Below are 13,430 nucleotides of genomic sequence, written 5' to 3' on the forward strand. Positions count from 1 at the left end.
CAATATAGCCTCACGCAGCTATATAATTTGCTTTTAGATAATAAAAGTAAGCTATTGTCGTTCTTCCTAGTGAGAGGGTATGTGTTCCGGAATAGTTTTAGGATTTAACCATCCCCGTTAAATGCTAGGCCTCTATATTGATATATATGTCGGAGAAATGAAGGCTTAAGATGGTATCCCCAGAATTTTTGGATAGTGGGCAGCTGTAATGACCCGAGTCGATACTCGTTTGGAAGCTGCTGCGAGTATATAGATAATGAATGTACCCATTACTATAAACAGACCCGGTAGTATGGATAGATTTGGAACTAGGAACAGGCTTTGCAGTGGGAACAGATCTAGGAGAACAAATAAACTCCGTAGTAACAGACCTGAAGTGATGACCTCGTAGCGGGAATGGACTTGAGGCTAGTCGGCACTAAATCGGGTTGTATGCAAGAGGAGCATAACCGGGCACAAAATGTCCAGGTGTCAGGTCTTACTGTATACAGCAGCACTCGGTTCGTCTATCTCTCCATGTTGAATTCTTTTGAACTAAGCCGAGCAGAACCGTTAATGCACCCATTCACATTTCATCCCTGTTAATGTCTTCATTGTCAGGCAACGACCAACGCCTGAAAAAGTCCATAATAATCGGTGTTGCTTCGAAGTATGTCCCATCAGGATTATCATTATTGGGTTCCGTGCTCGGCCAAGCATGCCCCAATCCATCAATACGGTAATGAGTCACAATTCCCAGCTTTCCCTTATGTCCATACTCAAATTTCCGAACATTTCCATCATATAGCTTCGTGGTTTTGCTGTGCAGTCCATATCCCAGACGCTTGGACCATTGGCGAATAAAATGTGGGATAGAAGGAAGACATTTCTTGCGTTGAAGGAGTTGACCACCTTCATAAGGGACTATAGTATCGACTGTACCATGGAACTCAAGAATTGGAACAGAGGAGCGACCAGGAGTACATTTAATGGGCACAGTGTTTGGATGGCAGTCCTCTTCCGAGACGTCTTGAAAATAGCAACCTGAAACTGGAGCAAAGGCTGCAATCCGGGTAGATGCTATTTTATCGCAGGCAAGGACATTAGCAAATCCACCTCCATCAGATTTGCCTGTCACGTATATCCTAGTGGGATTAATACAGTATTTATCCTGAAGGTCATCGAGCAATTCCATTATGAACGTGATGTCGTCGATGCCTTGGTACTCAGAGTCTCGTTGCCACCCCTTGCATATATTAATAAGACCTTTTACGTGGATAGGAAAGGGAAAAGGCTAGTAACATACAGCACGCCCTTGCTCCCGCGCCTGGGGGTAAACAGCAATAGTATCTGGGTTCCATGTTTCATTGCTGAATTGGGTCAATGACTCCTGCCATTCAAGGGATCTATTCCAACCATGGAATGAGAAGATCAATGGAGTTGGCGTATTTATACTATAACTGGAAGGGATGTAGATTCGATAGGGCCGATGGATGCCATCTGATGTGGTGAAGATCACACTCTGGCTAGACCCAGGGCCCTGGTTCAATGATATGGACTGTCCACAACCTGCTGAGCCGGTAGCACTGGCTATTCCAATAGTAAGTATAAGGACTGCCAAAGGAGATCTCATCGTAACCGTATTTGAGTAGGAGTTTGTGTAAGGGAACTGTGTATACAGGACAGATCACCTAGTGGGTACGTGAGATTGACTTATGCCAATTCATTAAGACCAGCTGCAATATTGCAAAGCTTGTTGATACCAGGGGAGAGTCGCTACGTGACAAGGACAGGCTTGTCGAGTATGATATACTAGGTAACATCATGATTTGTTTCATGAGGTCATGACTCGGTTCTGCAGCCAGAACTACACTGATGGCTCGGCGTCCCAATCGATGATCCATCACAGTATGCAGTTCCCTAATAGAACTTGAAGGTAACTCAAAAAAAAGTCATAAGGCACCCCATTCCCACGAATGTTGCTGCTTTCGGGTTATAATGGATCATTAACTTCCAGGTTGCTGACCTCGGAGCCCTCGGAGCCCTACTAGACTTCCGCTTTCGATCTAGCCTTGGCACTGTTCACTAGTTCAGGCAGCAAGGCACCGTCTCCTCTGTTTGTCAACTTGACAAACAGACGTAATCACTCAATTCGAGCATCGTTCTGGAGACAGATCCAGACAATACCCTACCAGAGGTAGAAGCAAATCAATTACATACGATGAAATCAAAGCCTATGTCTTCATCTATATGAGAAGGTCGGGGTGATCGGAATTTTAGGTCCTAAGGGAAAATAAACGATTGCAACCCGACTTTCTACGCCTTTGGTAGCCACATACCCATAGGGAATAGGAATACATCAAAGAATCCTGGGAGTAATTAATCATTACGCGAATATGACTTCAAGGTCGCAGTAGCCGCTGAGATATTCATTCTCCACATAAGTGTAACTGAGGAGAAGTGACAAGAACGGCCATAGTAAGGTACCCAACCCAGACTGTTGGTCGAAAACCGTCGCCCTTTAAAACAGTGGACAATGAAAGTTCAATAGTCGTAAAATGCGATGGGGAAGTTATGGTAGTATCAACTACACAAGTATTCTTGTGTCGACTACATCTCCGTAGTATCTGTGTAACTCTTTTTTTAATCCCAAATGCTCTGTGGATCTACTGCTTCTAGTTTTTTGGCCGAGACTCCTTTGACTACCGATGATAAATCGGGGAAGGCTACCACGCTTAGAGAGCTCGCATAGGGGAAATTCAGTGGCTTCCCCAACGCCTTCTATACCTTTTCAAAAGACAGAAAGCGCCACAATTGAGCTTTTCAACGGTTACAACGTCAAGAGTGACCAAAAAATACCTTATTACGTAGGCATTGACTCATGGACCGTTTGACATAAAGCCACGGAGACACCTTCAGGGGCATGCGCAGCACACTGCACACAGATGATATGGCAAGGACTTACGGGCGAATGTGCGAGGGCCAGAGTGCCAAAAGAATAATATCTCTTGATATCACAGTTCATGTCTTAACACCGTCAATACGACATCCGGTGCTTCTTGCGCACCTCGGAACTCGGCCGATGCTGCTGAGGTTATGATACTTTCGTAAAGTTGCCCAGGACGCTATCTTCTCTACGGGCCTAGAACGTGATCTTCGGGTTAGCTTAAGTGAAGGGATAGCTCTCCCCACTTAGACCTTTATGTCCGCCGACTACGCTCTTGCAGACAGTTATTTCAGAGGCACACTCCGTAAAGTCGGAATGGGGCGCCAAGATCAGTGAGGTCAGCAAGCTAGTAGTAATGAAACAAAGGGTTACATGCTGTGGATATGATACAAAACCCTTCAACGCTTGGGGTAAATTGAACACGGTCAATAGAAAGGATATAGAAAAGATGATCGAAAAGTGAAGAATCGGTAGCAGATAGATTAAGGTCACGTCGGGCTGTCATACAGTTCTTATATCACTTGACCAATCATAACGGGCAAGTCATGTGCGCTACACGTGACCCGTGACCAGGGGTGTTGCCAGCTCGGACAGTATTCCCTACTTAGTAACGGAAGGAATATTCTACGGGTCCGCATGCATCGAGAATCGAGATATGGCGATGCTTCCCTTATGCTGGGAAAAAGGATCTATTCTCCGAGAATTTTTCGATAGTTCCCTTTAAACCCTGTCAATAACAGCTACCGTTTCCCATAATCTGTAGTTTCAGACGAGCTATGCTGAAAGGATATATGTACTACACATGTGCTCTGTCTGCACCTGTCAAGATTCATTCACAGAGTTCATGCACCCAGGATCCTTCGGCCAAGCGGATGCATACAGCCAGTGGGATTCACAAATTGCTTTGCCCACGTTGGGAGGGCACTTCTCAGCCTGCTAAATTGGAAATCATGCCACTGATCCGTGTCGGTTCCCTACTGCAGACAATTCCTGAGGGATGGAAGTATAGAACCCTGAGATAAAACCTCCGTCCCCGCTAATAAAGACTTGCGGCGGAGTTTCGGGGAAACTGAGCCGCGGATGCGCAAAGTAAGTTACAGGAAAGTTTAAGACTCGAGGGTAACTCCCGACGTGTCCTTATTTCTGCCAATCCGTCCTTGTGCCTTGGAGGGCATCTAGGTAAATAGCAAAGTTTAAAGGTGAAACCCGCGCAACCCGGCAGTCCGGCCGGGGGACCATGTCAACGCACTAGTGCATGCGCCGGTGTGGTTGACGTTTGTTTAATATGTGAAATGCTAACCCTAAATGAGGGGTAAGATAAATATCTCCGGCTACTGTGTGGCAATTTGGGGGCGCTCTTTCAAGTAGGAGTATTGAACCACTGAGTAAACCCCCACCCACATTTGCTTACGGATTCACATTGTACTGTATGTCTGACAAGGCAACGACTTACAATGTTCAATCATACAATACTCGCTTACAGTGGGGCTGCTACGCGATACAGAAAACGTACTCCCAGGCTGTGTGCTCAATTGCTTTCTTTTACTATGAGACCGTCGAGAGAGCCTAAGATGATCCTACTTAGATGTTATTTAATAACTCCTTCCTCCGTAAACCTTGTTAATTAGCGCATGGGGAAAATTGACTAAGAGTTTTTGACATGGAAAGTTAATGTACGAAGTTAGGAGAAGCAGGGTTCAGTGCCAAGGACTCGTAGCGGATTACACGTGGGCCTACGTAGTACCAAGAATCCTAGGGTATGTATGTACGTCTTGATCGTGGTAGATCCAGATATCGGCACTCAATTAAGTTCTGTGGATGTGTGTTCTGTTCTTATTGTCTGATCATCGAAATGGTCCTGTTAGGTCATCCATTGTCATGTGAAAAGAAGAGCCGCGCGGGCTCGTATTTAAGTGTAAGTAAGTATTGTGGATATCATTGCTGCCCACCCAACGCCCTGGTGGACTATATATGTGGGTAGCTGGGAACAACTACTTATTTCTGAAAAGGAAAAAGAAAAAAGAATTAAATACAATATCTGACATACATAAGTATGTAACATTACCCTATCGATGTGGGAAAAAGCAGGGGCCATGGATGTTGTGTTCGGGTAAGTAGTTTCTTGTGCCTTGCAGCGATAACCTATTGTAAAATGGACCAGGGTCAACCGAGGGGAATGGTTCCTTTGACGCGAGGAACCCATCCGAGATTAGTAGGGGATCGTAGATAGATAGCATTAGCTGATCCACAGCCGTTTGAAATCGAAGAAGGTCGGATCATATCATTGCTCCCTTCCCGAGTCTAAAGAAAGACGTGGTTTAATATAAACGACGGTGCGGACAATTGGGCGGCGAGGAATCTAGATCCGCATGCTTGAGAAAGGCGAAGGACCCGGAATGGCTCTGTGCGCGGGTTTGGTACACTGTCCGTGCTTCTACTAAGGCAGTTAGAGGGGCTCTCCTCCTTTTCCCTTTTTCAAAATTTTTATTTTATTTTCATATTTTCCGATTTTCAATTTTTTTTTCCTTTTTTAACTCATTTTACATTCCTTTGGGACCTTGGGTTGTTGCATCTCGACCCCCAAGGGGGCATCATATTAATAATAACACCTCATCAACAATAGTTGATAACTACTTTGACCCAAAAGAAATTACTAAACGACAATGCCAATCATTGATGCCCAGTGTCTACCGTCCTGTATTAATTGTATTCAGTTGGCCTCGTGTTGGTCATTACCATACTATGTAAATTATGATGGTTTATCTATACTCGTATATCTGTATTTATATTTATTTTATAGTATTTCGTATAGGAATGTTGCACAGATAAGGCACCCTGACTTACATATCTCTTGTATTCATGCATGAGGAGTCATATTAAAATCCTTAGTAAGATGTCCTACATACTCAGGACTGGACCTAGTGCTCTTACTGAATTCAGTATACCGTGAGAAAGGTCCATTGTCATGGCAGAGGATATTTAGTTTACTTAGTTAATTTAGGTCAATGAGAAGAAATTAGCCTGCGGGGCAACCGTGAAATTTTTTTAAATTCCTTTTTTCCACCTCTCTCCCCCTCTCTCCCTCTCTTTTTATTCTTTATTATTTATTTATTTTTTTTTCTCTGCCCCTAAACTTCCTTACTAAACCACAAACTAATTTCTTAGATTCATGGGGCGACCATGGTAACAGGTACAATAGTCTTATATATCGTAACGCTAAATCGGCCGTGCTAGTGCGAGCATCTGCCACACTGGAAGCGCTCTCCAAAGCTCCCCACCTTCCGACTCCGAGGCTCGACTAGACTGAAAGTTATACATAGTACGCCCCTCGACTACCTCCTTTTCGCTCCAATAATGTCCAGGAAATTTGGGTCCTGATTGTTTGAACCTTTCCTAACTTATCTCGTCTGCCGACCCGCCCCGTATTTTATTTCACTATTGTGCTTGTTATTTAGTCCTATTTCGCCTTTCTTATACCGTGGAAAAAATTGCTCCAAATTCAAAATACCAAAAAACCTACCCTCCACAAAATATTATTAATAAAAATAAATTAAAATTAGTCCTCAACCAGCAAGTTCAAATCGGCAGTTCTCTCTGGTTTTCCTACCTTCCCGCAACCATCGCAGATCATCATTCTTCTGTGTATGCGTTTTCCCCTTCTGGGTGGCCTTCTTTGTCCGGTTTCCTCCCGGCTCCAGTAGTGAATCATCTACTGGTGTAACTCCTGCCTCCCACATCTCCCCCTCTCTACCTCTCTCATATCACTCTCATCCGGTGTCAACCCAGAGGCTATCTACCGTCCTCGCCCCCTTACCATTATCCGGTCCTCCCCCTACGTCCTCCCCGTTCACACAGACTCCCGTTTCATCATGGGCCTTTTCAAGCGCAAGGATTCCAAAAACTCGATCCAGACCGAAAGGGATGAGCAAGAATCTTTCGTATCAGCCAATAGTGCTCGTACCTCCAATGCCTCGTTGAGATCCCCCGGTTTCAAATCAAGTGGGTTGCCAGCGTCCATCCCGGAAATCTCGATTGCCAAACCGCCCGACCCAGCCTTAGATCCGGCAGCCTACCTGCGAAGCATACATGCGGTCCGAGAACGATCTAAATATGTCCTGGTGAAAGCAAAGAGGAACAAGCTCAATCACTTCGATGTCGATATGAGCAAGTTCGAAGCCACCGCATCCTACATTGTGTCCATCATTAAGGTAAGCGAACCAACCCCTCCAAATCATCAGGTGATATCCCTCAATATAGCTGACTATCTTCATTTCACGTGAAGAGAGATTACGCACCGGACTACGATTCGATCCCTCCTCATGGTCGCTGGCAGCATTTTGATGTTGGCGGCCGACCCCGCATCAATCAGTTACTGCAGTCCTGGCCTAGCACAATCGATGCGCAAGAGCGAACTCGGCGATTGATCGACCTCTTCGTCGTTTCGGTCCTTCTTGACGCTGGTGCGGGGACTAGATGGTCTTACAAATCGAAGGAGTCTGGCAAAGTCTATTCGCGGAGCGAGGGGCTGGCTGTCGCCACGCTAGAGATGTTCAAGAGCGGACTTTTCAGTAGTGACCCTACGGAGCCTTGCCAGGTGGATGGTGCCGGTTTGAAGAAGGTGACGGTGGAAGTGTTGGCCAAGGGTATGCAACATTCAGAGAACAACCACTTGGCGGGTATCGAAGGACGTGCGGGGCTCCTGATTCGCCTTTCGGAAGCATTGAACAATCAGGATTTCTTTGGGGTCGATGCTAGGCCAGGAAATATGCTTGGTAAGGGACAAACTAGCCGTGAGAGTCGCGTGACTAGCTGTTTTGCTAACAAATACCTGGTTCAGACTACCTTCTTTCACATCCCTCGACACAAGCGTCATCGGTGCCGATTGTCCCTATTACAACGCTCTGGACCGTCCTCATGGATGGGTTGACGCCAATCTGGCCCCCTTCCAGAACACAAATTGATGGCTTGTCGATCGGGGATGCTTGGCCGTGCTCGGATCTACCCCAGTCTCCTCCAGCACAGCCTTGGGAAACCATTGTTCCGTTCCACAAACTCACACAGTGGTTGTGCTATTCCATCATGGTCCCAATGTCGAAATTGATGAAGATCCATTTTGCTGGCAGTGATCTACTAACAGGTCTTCCGGAGTACCGCAATGGTGGCCTTCTGATCGATATGGGTCTGTTGACTCTCAAGGAAGAAGATGCCCAACGAGGTATTGCTGCCTATAAAGAGAACGCACAGATCAAAGGTCAACCGAATGTGGAAGTAGTTCCTCTTTTCTCTACAGGCGATGATGTGGTTGTGGAATGGCGAGCTGTCACCGTTGGGTTCTTGGACGAGCTGCTTGTGGCCGTTAATTCTCAATTGGGGTTGGTTGGCGAGGACCAGTTGACCCTTGCACAGATGCTTGAAGCTGGGTCATGGAAGGTAGGTCTTATCCCCAATTTTGTAAGTATATCGCATTTTGGCTGACAGCTTTCTCAGGGTGGCCGTGAGATTGCCGAGGTGTCAAGGCCAAACACCAAAGAGCCACCGATTATGATCCGCTCCGATGGTACCGTTTTTTAATATTTAACACACCCTGTCGATTCGTGATACCAGACTCCGCCAGCTATGTCTATTAATCGGTGGCGGTAGTCCTTACGACTTTTTAATGACCAGATGTTTATGTCTTCAATATTTTTCCCGCTTCCCTCCATCGACTTTTGCGAAAGGAGCTTTACCTTCTTCTGCTGTAGAGCTACTATTTGGGATGATGCTACATTCTTGTACATTTCTTTTTTGGTGGGGTGTCTCTAAAAGTACGGATGACCTTCGGACAGCTACAGATTTGCGTCCTGCCTACAAGTTGAAAACTGACGCCTACGCTTATCTAATATGGCGCGCTACAGTGATACGGCCCCGGTTGTGTGGCCTTGTCATGAATGTCAATACAACCATAATTGACTACTTCAATTCTGAAGGATAATCACATTTGTAGTGTTCTGTGGGTACAGTGGAAGATAGCGCATCAGTCAGTCTACTAGTACGGACAATAGCGTGGTATATTGAAAGTCACTAGGCCGGAACTAGGGGTTCTCATCTATAACCAGACGTCCTATACTGGATCGACAAACCATGCATTGGGCATTAAACCTTCTAGACAGTTGCGCTAGTTACCAGTACACTGGTACACCAATGAGGCGAAACAGTTAAGCTTCACGAGCTCAAAGCCTACACACGATTTAAGGAGCAACAAGAACAAAGAGAGACGTCAAAGAAAGTAAATATAAAAAATCGGTCCATTAAATCCTTATTTCCATGATTAACCTCATACGAGCAAAAAGAAACAGTACAAAGTAGGCAATCAGGAATAATGTGATATGTTCAATGGCTTGGGGTATCTAACACAACAAAGAGCTTTGACGATATTCCGACAATTTTTGCCTCCCCTTCCCTAACCTTCTTTTTTTTGTTTACACCTGGTTTGGCATACGGTCTTTTTTTTTCTTTCTTTATTTACTTCCCGTTGGGGTTTTCTTGGAGAGAACTATGGTTAACCATTTGCATGGGAATTGTTGGCTATTTCACCGTCTGGAGAGTCCGGTGCTGGGAGCGGGAAGCCATCTCCATGACCCATTGCTGCTGCTTTAGAGAATCCCTCCCTGGCTAACATTGTATTTAATACCGCGCAATTATAGGCTGCTTCGCCTGGGGGGACGACGAGGAAGATATATGTGTTATCGGTGAAACGACCCAAGAAGACGTTGAACTGGGGGGTTTTGGTATGCATGACGACAAAACCGGCCGACGCAGGCGTGGTATGAGTATTGCGAGCGGCGCAGTGTTTGAACGCCTTCATGATATTGGAGAGGCGCTCGTGGCGATCGTAGATGGGGTTTAGGTCGCCTACTTCGGAGGCGACGGAGGTGACGGTGAGGAAAGTGGAGCGCTCGAAGAGGATGACCTCCTCTGCATCGATGCGCTTCGCGAAAGCGTGCAGGAAGCGTTCGATGACGGTGAGATTGGGGATGAGGCGGTGGACGATGCCGGCCCAGGCCTTGTACAGCGATTGGTCCCAGATGCTGCTGCCGAAGGTGTCGATGGAGAAGTTTTCGGAGCGGCTGCGGATGAGGGCGGAGCGTTCTTCGTAGATGCGCTGGCGGTGCTCAGCCTGGATGAGGTCGAGCTTGTGGACGAGGCAGAAGACGTAGGCGTTCGGGCTGTACTCTTTCAGGGCGGCGATGATGGCGTTGTATGTGTCGAGGTCACGGTCTACTTCGCGGGATTCGATGTCGAAGACGTAGATTAGCACGGCTACGTCCGAGAAGATGTTCCCTCGTTGTGAGGCCAGATATGTCTCCATGAAAGCGTCTTGGCCTCCGCAGTCCCACAGGTTCAGTGTCAGGTTCCCCATGAACTTGACATGGCTGTGCTCCACGTCAATTGTGGCTCCTAGGCGACGGACATCTTTGGCGACGTAGTTACTGAAGATTATTGATCTCATGGAGGATTTTCCTGAGCCGCTCTTCCCCATTAGGAGAACCTTTCTCTTCTTCTTTCGTACGTCCATGGTTGCTTGTCGTTGGAGTTGTTCCCGGGGGGGGGGTTAAGTAGTACCCCGCAGGATGCGGGTAGTGTTTCTTGCAGTTCAATGGGGGGGACGGGAGCGTTGTGGGATGGATTCGGGCATTGGTTGAGTTCTCTGTTGCGTCAATTGCTGGAAATTGGGCTAAGGCGGTGCTATTATTAAAGGCAATGGTCTAGTGCTGGATGAGCACTTGACCCCAGCCTCATCGTTGCATGATGAGGGTCAACGATGATCCGGCACGTCACGTGCGAATCACGGACCTTTCATTGAGATAATGCGTGCATACATCGTCACGTTTCTTCTACCGAGGATTGGTCACAGTGAACTTTAAATGGTGGTGAACTTGAGTTATGGCTTTTATAAGAGACTAATAAAAATTATTATCCTTAGCTATCAGAATTCTAAATTCGGTACTAGATAGATAATAGTATAGGGTAAATAACTATGCGCCTTGAGCGTATGCGAAACTACATGTATGTATTTTCCCCCAGACTAGTAACTTTCTATATAAATCATTAATGTATAATCGAAGACAAATGCTATGATCCTGAGTGAATTCAACTGATATACATATCAACTAGGTCCCATTCACTGACAGTACTAGATCAGTTATGCCTCAACAGAGCCATCTCTTTACATATGAACCTTACGCTGCAGATCTAACAAGTTGGACAAGCTCGTCTTGCATATCACAGAATATATTGATAGCCTGTATACTGTAAGTTAATATAGGTAATAATAAACCGTCTACTCAGCCCACTAACCTGAGTAAGCTTCTCCTCGCTTGCTCCATGGAGGTCTCTGGTGAATGCAAGACGATACGCCGACTCGTCGTGGATGAACGACAATGGCGACGAAGGGCCTGCCGCAAGGGTGTCAGAGTCGAAAAGTGACTGAATCTGCGGCACAGAATCGGGCTGTGAGAGCTGCTGCAAAAGGTTTGGTGCGATAGTGATATGATGTACACCAGCCATAGCGAAAATCTCATCTGTTGAGGTCAAACTGGCCGGCAAAACCTGTGTCTTAGCATTGACAGATTCATAGTACTTCTGGATGGCAACACAGAGAGGCAGCAGCTTGTCCAGGTCCGTGAAGCTGAGCGACAACGTCAGTGGCGTTTCTTTTGGGACGCTTACGAATGGCTTCTGAGGCGTCTAACTCACCCCGGCTCGAAATGAACTTTTAGCTGATTGACATATGGTGCAATATAAGTACAGCCAACTTCCGCAGCAAGCACGGCCTGAGTCAAGGTAAAGAGGGTGGTAGCGAGCGTGTGTACTCCGGCTTGTTCGAGAGTCCGACAGGCTACCATACCCTCCCATGTACTTGGTATTTTGATGCAAATGCGTGACTGCTCGAAGCCAGGCTGTAAATATTGGAAAAGTTGAATGATTCCTGGTAGAGATCAAGTGCCAGTTGATTAGAAAGGGTATGATGTTGCAAGGGATAGACAACATCTTACTGAGGGCATTGACAGTAGTCTTCTCGACCGAGTAAGAATAGTATGGGTTTGTCTGGATATGGACATGGCCACGGATATGGGGAGCAATCCGCAATGCCAGCTTCACCATCTATATCCGGGTCATTAGCCCTACTGGGGTCTCATAGCTAGTTTGACGAGGAGACGAAATACCGCTATCTCTATAGCCAATTCCTCCAAGGAGAGGCCCGGAAACCGAGATAGAATATTCTTAGCCTCCGAAATAGATGTAACGACCAGTTCCTTGTGTTCAGGTTTGGAGAGTTCTCCGAATGCGATCGCTTGATTAGAAGTACAGTCTTGAAATGGTCCTAAAGTTTTGGCAACTACAGCGCTGTCAATACCAAGCCTAACGGGTGCCACCGAGTAAATTCTAGAGTATTAGTATGTGGAGCGAATACCTTCTTCGTCCATAGTATCGCAGTCAACAATGGTCCTCGTACGGAGAACGTCCAAGCCCGTTTGAGCAGTCATGTTGATAGATAGTATGATCTACACAGAAAATAGTTGCGGGAGATTCAGGTGAGGGATAGAAGGCTTGACTGACTGAATGGAAGGATTATGAAGAGGGACGAGATGAGCTAGAAGTGACATGAGTTGGCATCTCACCCAACAATGAAAGCTTGATAACCCCAATTCCCCTCATTCTTCTCCTCCACATCTCCTGTTAATTAGCCTAATACTGGACGTCACCCGGGTAGTACGGAGTAAATAAGCCGTCATTCGGTCCAACTTCTCCCGGCATTTATCAAGTAGATTCGGAGTCTAGACCTTTATAGTCAGTCTTAAGACTTCAGACACAAGCGTCCAAAATGCACCTCCGACTGTGTTTGGTATAAGAGCCAAAATAAGAATTTGAGACCGGGAGCACACTACTAGTAGCATAAAAATGATCCTTGTCCAATTGCTGCGCAAGGCTCGTCCGGGTAAAAGCATAGAATGGTGTGCAACAGGATTCCCCGACACTTTACTAGTACTGCTTGCCCTTCCTGTATAATTACTCTCCGTAAAAATTGATTATACGTATAGGATGATATGATATGTAACCCTGATATGAAACCCTTCCATCTCATAGCAAAGAGAAGAATGGGCGATTAACGACGGGACTGAACTCCTTCTCAGGATCTCTTAAACCTCGGCGGTCGCGACAGAAAGCCGAAACCAGTGAGGCCTTGCTTAGCACGTCAACATCATCCCAGTAATAATGTGGTAGACAACGTGGGCTGAGACCCTTGAGAGAAGGAAAGAAGAAAAGGAGAAAAAAACACACAAAGTAGAGAATACCCGAAATCAGTAAGCGGGGTGGAATGGAAGAAGAATCTTCCGGATGGTAATCAAACACTCCTGATTCGCTGAGTCCCGTGACTGGAACCTAGCCCGAGGTTGTCCGTCCCGTGATTCCGAAGCATTACGAGTGTCGGGAATTCGAGGTCTTTCTTCGTGGACGACGA

The 13,430-nt window shown here is 46.3% G+C and overlaps 4 protein-coding genes across 4 annotated transcripts; 1 reads left to right on the forward strand and 3 right to left on the reverse strand.

Annotated features, from left to right (window-relative positions):
- Positions 1 to 244: 244 nt before the first annotated feature.
- BDW43DRAFT_212095 (alpha/beta hydrolase family esterase) lies at positions 245 to 1,971 on the reverse strand. The gene is made up of 2 exons (XM_032039271.1): positions 1,286 to 1,971; positions 245 to 1,225 (listed from the first exon to the last, which is right to left on the reverse strand). The coding sequence occupies exons 1-2, from the start codon at positions 1,610 to 1,612 to the stop codon at positions 566 to 568; spliced, it is 987 nt and encodes a 328-aa protein (XP_031895475.1). The 5' UTR covers positions 1,613 to 1,971; the 3' UTR covers positions 245 to 565.
- Positions 1,972 to 6,261: 4,290 nt separating this feature from the next.
- Positions 6,262 to 8,981, forward strand: BDW43DRAFT_212111 (URC4/urg3 family protein). Its single transcript, XM_032039272.1, has 4 exons — positions 6,262 to 7,134; positions 7,209 to 7,698; positions 7,764 to 8,356; positions 8,414 to 8,981. Exons 1-4 carry the CDS (start codon positions 6,796 to 6,798, stop codon positions 8,495 to 8,497), a joined length of 1,506 nt encoding a protein of 501 aa, XP_031895476.1. The 5' UTR covers positions 6,262 to 6,795; the 3' UTR covers positions 8,498 to 8,981.
- BDW43DRAFT_212112 (Rag GTPase GTR1) lies at positions 8,982 to 10,782 on the reverse strand. The gene has a single exon (XM_032039273.1). It carries the CDS (start codon positions 10,479 to 10,481, stop codon positions 9,465 to 9,467), a length of 1,017 nt encoding a protein of 338 aa, XP_031895477.1. The 5' UTR covers positions 10,482 to 10,782; the 3' UTR covers positions 8,982 to 9,464.
- Positions 10,783 to 11,030: 248 nt separating this feature from the next.
- Positions 11,031 to 12,653, reverse strand: BDW43DRAFT_212139 (transaldolase family protein). The gene is made up of 6 exons (XM_032039274.1): positions 12,381 to 12,653; positions 12,133 to 12,305; positions 11,962 to 12,070; positions 11,663 to 11,894; positions 11,264 to 11,594; positions 11,031 to 11,208 (listed from the first exon to the last, which is right to left on the reverse strand). The coding sequence occupies exons 1-6, from the start codon at positions 12,451 to 12,453 to the stop codon at positions 11,146 to 11,148; spliced, it is 981 nt and encodes a 326-aa protein (XP_031895478.1). The 5' UTR covers positions 12,454 to 12,653; the 3' UTR covers positions 11,031 to 11,145.
- Positions 12,654 to 13,430: the final 777 nt, after the last annotated feature.

The sequence above is a fragment of the Aspergillus alliaceus genome (genome assembly GCF_009176365.1).
Source record: "Aspergillus alliaceus strain CBS 536.65 unplaced genomic scaffold BDW43scaffold_62, whole genome shotgun sequence".
Classification (NCBI taxonomy): Eukaryota; Fungi; Ascomycota; class Eurotiomycetes; order Eurotiales; family Aspergillaceae; genus Aspergillus; species Aspergillus alliaceus.

Coding starts and splice junctions, on each gene's coding strand:
- BDW43DRAFT_212139 (XM_032039274.1), bottom strand. CDS start 12,453: ATGACTGCTCAAACGGGCTTGGACGTTCTCCGTACGAGGACCATTGTT. Junction 12,071..12,132: donor AATTGGCTATAGAGATAGCG/GTATTTCGTCTC, acceptor ACCCGGATATAG/ATGGTGAAGCTGGCATTGCG. Junction 11,595..11,662: donor AAAGTTCATTTCGAGCCGGG/GTGAGTTAGACG, acceptor GTTGTCGCTCAG/CTTCACGGACCTGGACAAGC.
- BDW43DRAFT_212095 (XM_032039271.1), bottom strand. CDS start 1,612: ATGAGATCTCCTTTGGCAGTCCTTATACTTACTATTGGAATAGCCAGT. Junction 1,226..1,285: donor CGCGGGAGCAAGGGCGTGCT/GTATGTTACTAG, acceptor AATATATGCAAG/GGGTGGCAACGAGACTCTGA.
- BDW43DRAFT_212111 (XM_032039272.1), top strand. CDS start 6,796: ATGGGCCTTTTCAAGCGCAAGGATTCCAAAAACTCGATCCAGACCGAA. Junction 7,699..7,763: donor TAGGCCAGGAAATATGCTTG/GTAAGGGACAAA, acceptor TACCTGGTTCAG/ACTACCTTCTTTCACATCCC. Junction 8,357..8,413: donor TTGAAGCTGGGTCATGGAAG/GTAGGTCTTATC, acceptor CAGCTTTCTCAG/GGTGGCCGTGAGATTGCCGA.
- BDW43DRAFT_212112 (XM_032039273.1), bottom strand. CDS start 10,481: ATGGACGTACGAAAGAAGAAGAGAAAGGTTCTCCTAATGGGGAAGAGC.